Genomic DNA, 8,100 nt, shown 5'->3' on the forward strand with positions numbered 1-8,100 from the left:
AGCAATGTGTAATATCCAGAAGTGCAACATCAGTTACACAACAATTTCTATGATTCCTAATATACCAAATAAGTTATCTTTAAAAGAACTACTACTGAACATTATATTTTGTATTTGCACTTTTCTTATTGCACTTTTTTTTAGAAATGTCTGATTATGTGAATGAATTGCAGCTTATTTTATTTGCACACTATGCAGTGACAATACAAACGGAATTCCTATTCCATCCTTGAATTTCCCCAAGAGGATGAATAAAATATCTATCTATCTATCTATCTATCTATCTATCTATCTATCTATCTATCTATCTATCTATCTATCTATCTATCTATCTATCTATCTATCTATCTATCTATCTATCTATCTATCTATCTATCTATCTATGTTTTGATCTTTATGAACTAGAAAAAAAGAAAAAGAAACACCACACTAATAATTTAAGCCACGTCCTGTATTGCTACCTGTTTTTTTCACCTGTGTCAAACTCTACATTGCAAATATTCTTGATGGACTTTTTAAAAACTAACAATAACCAAAGTAAAACTGCTCATGAGCCTACCTGTTTTATCCTTAGTGTCTCCGTCATTTTTCTCTTTCAATAAAAACATCTTTGGCTAACATTCAATTTATTTTCTTAACTGTATTCACAAAATGAAGGTGCTTACATTAATTAAATATACGTGTGAACCAAACCAGTAATTTGTGAATGAACATTGCTCCTGTGTTCGTTTTAAATAAAGTTTCTGTGAAATGACCTTCCACTGTCATCATCCGGGCCTCTACATACGTCACACCGCGCAGGCGCACTCTTCCACTGTGGTTCGACCTCTGCAGTCGGTAAGTGTGTAATGGTAGTTTGAATGAGAAGCGAATCTTTCTAAATCCCTTTTCATCCTCTCTCCCAGCTTCACATTGCAGCGCACAAGTGAGGACAGCATGCAGAATGGATGTGAATGCACATATGAATGTCTTTATTTCGTCTGTGGAGAATTTTTACACCCGTTTGACCTTACTTCTCTCCGGTCTTCCCTCCTCAGAGAGACCCGGGCTTCAACCAGATTTGACCGACCGGTTAAAACTACCTAAAATAGAAAATGTACGCCTGTGCAAAGTTCGTCTCCACGCCGGCTCTGGTGAGTTTGTATTCTTCAGTGTGTTTCTTACCTATGAGTTTGACTCTTGCTTCTTGAAATATCACAAATATCTCCGGTGGGCCTCTGGTTGAACTTGACTGCAGCCGATTGACAAGGGTATCTGCGGAGTAGGCCGGCAGGTTAGCCAGCTAATGGTAAAATACTGAATGTCAGACATCTCATGTGGAGGCTGTGTATCCTTTATGTTTACAGAGAAGCTGCATGCTAGGTAGCGTCAAATATATGCAGCTGGGGCATTGCTTTAGCTTACAGCGGACATTTTCAATGGTGGCCTTTAGCTAAGGTCATCTACACCCTCTGTTAGCCGAATTTAGCGCCCAGTGCAGACCAAACTCACACTCCGGCATGTGCAAGTGATACACAAATGATCATTTTGGACATTTATGCATTGTTACCTTCTAAATCCATGTAGCCTGGGGTGCTACTTATTTCCCAAGGTCATATTATTGGTTTTAGAGGCTCCAACAGGCTAACCAGCTTACACTACAGTAGGACTATGATAGTAAGCCTGGAAATGCGTGTTTTATAGTAGTTTGTCGACACTGAAGGTTAGCACAAACTTCAAACTAACCACAGGTGTCTTTGACAGCACAAACTGTACTTGCAGTCTTTACTTAATGCCACAGTGTACACTACAGTGAATGACTGTGATTGACCAAGGTGCCTTCTACTAATGTGTGTGCCTGCAGACTGGGAATAGTTACTAATAATACAGTGTGTTTTATGTCTTAAGCATGTCGTGATTAAATTTGTCCTCCTATGGTGTCTGTGCTGCTACAGGTCCGTGCTGGTTCCCGGGCTCTTTACAGACCCCTGTCTGCCTCTGTGCTGTCCAGGCCTGATGTCAAAACAGAGGTAAGAAGACAACCTGCAACCTCTCTACAAGGACTGCAGCATTTTTTTTCTTTTAAGCTAATTTGGACCAAATGATTTGTGCAGTTATCTTTACAAGTTGTTGAAAGTCAACACTGTCACAAATGTTTTGACGCTAACATTCCATTTTCTGTTAGCGCTTGGTAATCCACAACCATAAGGACTTGGATCTAAAGTATTTAGATTTTAAAGATTTTAACTCCTTATCAGTTTATTCGCTTTTCAGATACATCATTTGAATACGGTGGGATTGCCATGAAAAGCCAAACTGTCACTCATACTGGTTTTTGCCTCACTATTTTGGATGTCAGCTGACGGCGTCTTTGGATGTTACATTTTTTTTTAGAGGTGGACATTTACCTCTCTTTGTCTTTTCTTGCTACAGAGCAGTGTTGCTCTTATGCCACAGAGCCCCCTCAGCCAGGTCACACTGAGAGGCATCCAGACCAGTGCTGTCAGCAGGGACATCGACACCGCCGCCAAGTTCATCGGCGCTGGAGCCGCCACAGTCGGAGTAGCTGGATCCGGTGCTGGAATTGGCACAGTGTTCGGAAGTCTCATCATCGGCTATGCTAGGTTTGTTTTTGTCTTTCAACATACATAATTTTACATAATTGATAGATTTTTTTTTGCATTCTCTAGATGCACTGACAGCTTCTTCTTGTTTGCAGGAACCCATCTCTGAAGCAGCAGCTGTTCTCATATGCCATCCTGGGATTTGCCCTGTCTGAAGCCATGGGACTGTTCTGTTTGATGGTTGCTTTCCTTATCCTGTTTGCTATGTAAAACTCTGCTGTCAAACAACTCTTTCATTACAGATGTGACTACATATTTTATTGTGGCTACCAAAATTGTTCCGTGTTGGTGTCATGGACATGTACATTTTCAAGTCTTTCAGACACTGTCGAAATAAGCAAAACATGTATTGTACAAATGTAAGAAATTACGTAATTAAAATACATGTATTTGACTATTTACCAATGGCAGCAACTTTTATGTCTGGAATGTCATGCTAACACAACAGGAAGCAGTTGGCTTTCATGAATGTCATCTTTTCTGTGAAACTGCTGCTTAGACGTGACATGACTCAGCCTTGTTTTTTTTCAGAGCATAACATACAAGCTTTATAGGGTCCACCTCAATGGGTTTTTGGTTCAGCGGCGATTAAATAGTACTGTAATTAGGCAGCAAGTGAGTGCTTGCTTTTGTAAATGCCACTGAATAAATATAGATGATTTAATTAAGCTAAATGATGGGTTTTGACTTTGTTGCATTGCGAAAGTCCCTACAAGCTTTCAAAAGCTGAAAAATCTACTCACTGGATATTTGTGATCCAAGCTGCCTTTGTTAGCTGAGCTAGGTTGAAGCTGAAGCAGCAAATTAATTCAAAAAGTTTCACTTGTAATAATTACTTTAGACACTTGTTAAACAATGAGGTCCAGTAGTTGCAGTGAGGATCATCTTTTTGTCTAATTGCATATTTTTAGACTTTGGCTTGGCAGGAAAAAAAAATTAACATTCAATTATACTACCTTAAGTTTAGAGAACTGCTGATAGGCACTTGAACTTTTATGAGTGGATGGTTTACTTCCCTGAAAATCCTTGAAAGATATCAGTAGGGTGTTGCATCCCTAAACTTGGTGATGAAAGACTGATTGCTAGGTAAAAGTAACCTTTTATAGCTGAGTTAGTTGAAGACACTGGGTAGAATATTAACGCAAATGTATTACTGGTAAATTTTTAATATTCAAATAGAAATTCCGGGTACAAATACAGAAGATAAAAACAAAATGGATTATATTGTTCTATAACTAATAAGGGAAGCTAATATTAAAATGTTAGACAGCTAAAGCAGTATTCAAATGAAATACAGATATTTAAATTATTCAAAAGATTTAAGGTGCAGTGTGACCATAATTTGCAACTTACACAAGGTCTTGTTTTTACCTCCTGAATATACACTTGAAACACATTTCAGTAAAGGAGACTTTCAGTAAGTGGAAGTATTTACAAGTGATTTTTTTTTAAACAAGCAGAGCAGAAACCTATATAATGTAGAAAGATGTGTATTTTTATATCCATTAAAACAGGTATAGTATAAATCTATCCGCACATAAAGGTTCTAAAACTAATTTTTGAGGGGAAATGATTTTTAAAAAACAAGGATCTGGCTGGCTCCGTCATTCACTCTACCGATGGTGCTGCCTGAGTGTGACGTTTACGGAAGTGGCCTATGCTTTTCTCGCGATACTTTGGTTCAGCCGTGGGATTTTGGACATCAAGGGTTGTGGCTGAGGGGTAAGTGACCGCATAAACTGAAAGCGAATGGCTACAAACCTGTGGTAAACGACATAATTTCTGGGACCATTAGGTAATGGTGGTCCGTTACAAAGAAGCGGCCTCGAAATAAACGTTGACATGTCCTCTGTTTACAGTGATATTTAGGTGCTAATATGGCGACGGTTGTATGTTAACGCAGGGCTCAGGCTATTCCATGGAAGCGACTGGAAACAGATGATCGTTAACTCTGTGTAGTAACGTCGTAGGTGTTTGTTTTTGAAGCCTTTTCGTGAAGCAGTAGTTGTATTTACAGCTCAGAAGCTGGGAGCTAAAAGAGCTAGCAGAGAATGGCTGTGGATGTCCGGCTCAGTCGCGTGTTTCCACCAAAATAAATGAACCGAGGACCGTCTTGTGTGATGACACTGAGGTGTAAACAACCACAGCAGCCGCCCTGCATCGATAGGCTTTGTCTAAATTTCCGGCTGTCTTTTCTCAGGACGTTCACTTTTATTGTGCTACTCCAACCAGCTGCTACTTCGACATTATTATCAGCCTCTTACATGTGCTGAAATAAATTTTTTGCTATAGTCATAACGGTTACTGTGCACCTTGATGGACCAGCAGTCAGTTGTATAAACAACCCTGACACACACAGTGATGCACATTTATACTTCTGATATTTAACTTTGTTTTATTTCAGGGTGAGGTAACAGGAATTCCTTAATATGAGTGATGATAAACCTTTCCAATGTACTGCTCCTGGATGTGGACAGGTAAGTCCTCTCTGTTATCATATATGTAATTTTGTTATAAAACGTTTTATTTTTGTGCCTATAGATAGAACTTGATTGACCAAAAAAATACTACGTGATCTATTAACTTCAATGCACGCATTCGATTTTGTAGAGAACCTGAAAAATGCTCCATATGAGCTGAATAAAAATTTAAATATATGGTTTGGTGTTACAGTTAGTTTTATAACAAGTATAGAAGACAGCACAACAAGATGTATTAATAATAGGGCCCTAAGATAATGTCTTACTATGCCAAGTTGGTCATGCTGAGGTTCTGCCAAGATCGACAAATTCACTTGTTGTATTTTTTGTTGTAATATTTTAATCATGTTGACATTTTTGTTCATGGTAGGGTTCCCCCTACATTGTGGTCCTCAAATGGTGTAGATTTTGTACAACAATTCTTGTATATTTAATACATTTTTTTGGTTTGTTTTTATGAGCTAAAACACATAAAAGTTACATGCTCTCAGTTCAAAAAAGTATTAGTCTAAAAACTCACTGTATATGACTTAACTTACAATATAGAGACTGTTATTCAGATCCCCAAAATGTTGAGGACAAGACCATTTTGTCATTAGTTTTAGTCTTCTTTGTGTACACTTAGTTTCCAGGTAAATGCAAATTTAGCAAATGAATTGTCATACAACAGTTAAATCTTACCTTCAAGAAGTTCAGTGTTTAGTCTTTGGTGAAACTCATTTATACTGATGTTTACTCACCTTCACAGTTATTAAGTCTATTGTTTGTGGTTTTGCTGAGTTATGTGTCATTATAGTTGTTTCTGTGATTTAGTCTACTCTTACTAAAACGTCTGTGGTAGACACAGTTTAAGAAACACTTTGCGCTGTTAAAGTTTTTAATAAGGTTCAGGAAGTACCATTTCAACAGGCAACATGTCTTTAGCAGAGTTGAGTCAGTGACTAAAGATATTTGAATAGAATTTGAATGGAATAAGTAGAAGTCTAGTTGCTGTACCTTATTAAATACTTTAAAAATAATGATTTTTTTTTAGATTCCATCCCTCTAGATCATATCTCATTCATGTATTATGTGTTTGGTCTTACATAGAGATTCACAAATGAAGACCACTTGGCCGTCCACAAACACAAACATGAGATGACGTTGAAGTTTGGCCCAGCAAGGAATGACAGTGTTATCATTGCTGGTGAGTGTTGCTCAGGTTTGGATGTGTAGATGTGATTGATGTTCACTGTACTGACTTTTTCCTCCGTCTCAGACCAAACCCCCACACCCACCCGCTTTTTGAAGAACTGCGAGGAGGTCGGGCTCTTCAATGAACTTGCGAGTCCGTTCGACCATGACTTCAAAAAAGCGACTGAAGATGACATTAAAAAGGTTGTTGTCACCGTTAAACCCATCAGTAGATCATCTGACATGTTTATGTTCGGTTCTTTGCTGATCTGTTTCTTGCCGTTCGATAGTTACCCCTGGATTTGTCACCTCTTGCGACACCAATCATACGCAACAAAATTGAGGAGCCCACAACTATAGAGGCACATCGAGATAGTCCTCTGCCTCACCCCGAGTCTACTACAAATGATGACAAGGTAAACATTTTTTAAAAAGCTGCCTTTGCTAATCACTGAACGATTACAAGGCTGTGAAGACGATTGTTCTCCTGTTTCTGTGGTCAGTAATGTGCTCTAGAATTTGAAGATCCACTGGTATGAATAGTCATCTTTGAATTATTTGGAGTTTTTAGTCATTTTAATCTACTTTGATTATTATATTTCGCATATATACTCCTATTCCTAATTTTCTGGATAGAATTAAATAGCAATAATCAAGTAATCTGGTCTTTGTTAAACACTTATTACAGCTAAGGTCTTGTATGATGTTTCCAGGACTTATCTTTGCAGCCAGCCTCACTGCCAACATCCACTATAGTCCATCCTGCATCCCTCCAAGTTCCCAATGTACTTCTAGCAACCTCAGAGGCTAATGTTGTAATACAGCAAGCTCTCCCATCGCCAACATCTAGCTCTGTTATTACCCAAGTCCCATCTACTAATAGGCCTATAGTGTAAGTAACTCAATGTGTCCATTTTTTAAAAATCCTAGTTTTATTAAGTCATCCTTTTTTTTTTTCCAAAATCATTTTTTGTGCAGTTTTGTCTTGGTCGGCTCATATTTCATAAGGCATGTGCTTGTTTCTTTCTGATTTATTTGTGCTCTGCAGGAACTTTTTTTTTTCTGCTGTAGACCGCACAAGTTCCATTGTCAAAGACAAAATCAGTGTCGCTCAAATATAAATATCGAATGTCAGTTAATGTTAGTTGATTTAATTCTGAGTGGTGAATGAAATGAATGGAGTTTTCACAAAATCATGGCAGTCACTGTTCTTACTTAAAAACTTTCTTTTGCTCTAATACCTTCTGCTAATTGTTTGATGATTTCAGGATTTCACAGAAGTGCAACATCAAAACCTCCTGCCAATGCCCTTTTTTTCCTTAGAGAAACTTACTGAAAAACATTGTGAGTCGTAGTATAGATGAGCACAAGCAGCCAGCATGTTGTATTAAGCTCCGTACCATACACTGGATGAGTGAATTTTTATCAGAAGTTATAGGGAATACTATACTATGCTAGAAATACGATAATTCAAAATGACTTTTTCCAACAGCTCTACTTGAATCTGACAACAATTTGAAGACCTGTTGGATTCTGTGCATAAGAGAAGTTTTGCAAATATTTAATATTTGAATGGATGCTTGAGAAGACTGATGATATAGTGAAAACCCCAGATGTTTCCCTGACCATAACACCACTTGGAAACCTGTTGTAAATATGTGGGCAATACTGATGTCATTCAGTTTAATGTGACAATGAAGTGTTCATTTTAATAATCCTTCTGTTGTGCAACAGGCTTATTTTTAAGTTGTCGTTTTTTTTAGTTGGGTTTGTCTTATAGTTTAATTTTCATCAGTTGTTGCCTGCTATTGACATTATCCTAATTTAGTAGTGGTCAGCCTTGT

The 8,100-nt window shown here is 37.8% G+C and overlaps 2 protein-coding genes across 4 annotated transcripts in view; both read left to right on the forward strand.

Moving 5' to 3' along the window:
- Window positions 1-787: 787 nt before the first annotated feature.
- On the forward strand, window positions 788-3,277 carry atp5mc3a (ATP synthase membrane subunit c locus 3a). 2 transcript variants are annotated; one of them, XM_023284292.3, is made up of 5 exons: window positions 788-837; window positions 1,038-1,133; window positions 1,935-2,009; window positions 2,413-2,603; window positions 2,699-3,277. In XM_023284292.3, the coding sequence occupies exons 2-5, from the start codon at window positions 1,095-1,097 to the stop codon at window positions 2,811-2,813; spliced, it is 420 nt and encodes a 139-aa protein (XP_023140060.1). In that variant the 5' UTR covers window positions 788-837; window positions 1,038-1,094; the 3' UTR covers window positions 2,814-3,277. The 2 variants fall into 2 exon arrangements, with proteins under 2 accessions (XP_023140060.1, XP_023140061.1); XM_023284293.3 differs by having other exon boundaries at window positions 802-925.
- Window positions 3,278-4,254: 977 nt separating this feature from the next.
- The window catches only part of atf2 (activating transcription factor 2), a 19,024-nt gene continuing 15,178 nt past the window's right edge, over window positions 4,255-8,100 (forward strand). The window contains exons 1-6 of one of the 2 annotated variants that reach the window (XM_023284296.3): window positions 4,255-4,325; window positions 5,008-5,080; window positions 6,173-6,269; window positions 6,342-6,460; window positions 6,547-6,672; window positions 6,970-7,148. In XM_023284296.3, coding sequence (XP_023140064.2) covers window positions 5,033-5,080; window positions 6,173-6,269; window positions 6,342-6,460; window positions 6,547-6,672; window positions 6,970-7,148 — 569 coding nt within the window. In that variant the 5' untranslated portion in view covers window positions 4,255-4,325; window positions 5,008-5,032. Of the gene's footprint in view, window positions 4,326-4,376; window positions 4,399-5,007; window positions 5,081-6,172; window positions 6,270-6,341; window positions 6,461-6,546; window positions 6,673-6,969; window positions 7,149-8,100 lie in introns of those variants that run through there. The other variant, XM_023284297.3, reaches the window with a different exon arrangement.

The sequence above is a fragment of the Amphiprion ocellaris genome, chromosome 11 (assembly GCF_022539595.1).
Source record: "Amphiprion ocellaris isolate individual 3 ecotype Okinawa chromosome 11, ASM2253959v1, whole genome shotgun sequence".
NCBI classification, from domain to species: Eukaryota; Metazoa; Chordata; class Actinopteri; family Pomacentridae; genus Amphiprion; species Amphiprion ocellaris.

Coding starts and splice junctions, on each gene's coding strand:
- atp5mc3a (XM_023284292.3), top strand. CDS start 1,095: ATGTACGCCTGTGCAAAGTTCGTCTCCACGCCGGCTCTG. Junction 1,134..1,934: donor TCGTCTCCACGCCGGCTCTG/GTGAGTTTGTAT, acceptor GTGCTGCTACAG/GTCCGTGCTGGTTCCCGGGC. Junction 2,604..2,698: donor CTCATCATCGGCTATGCTAG/GTTTGTTTTTGT, acceptor TCTTGTTTGCAG/GAACCCATCTCTGAAGCAGC.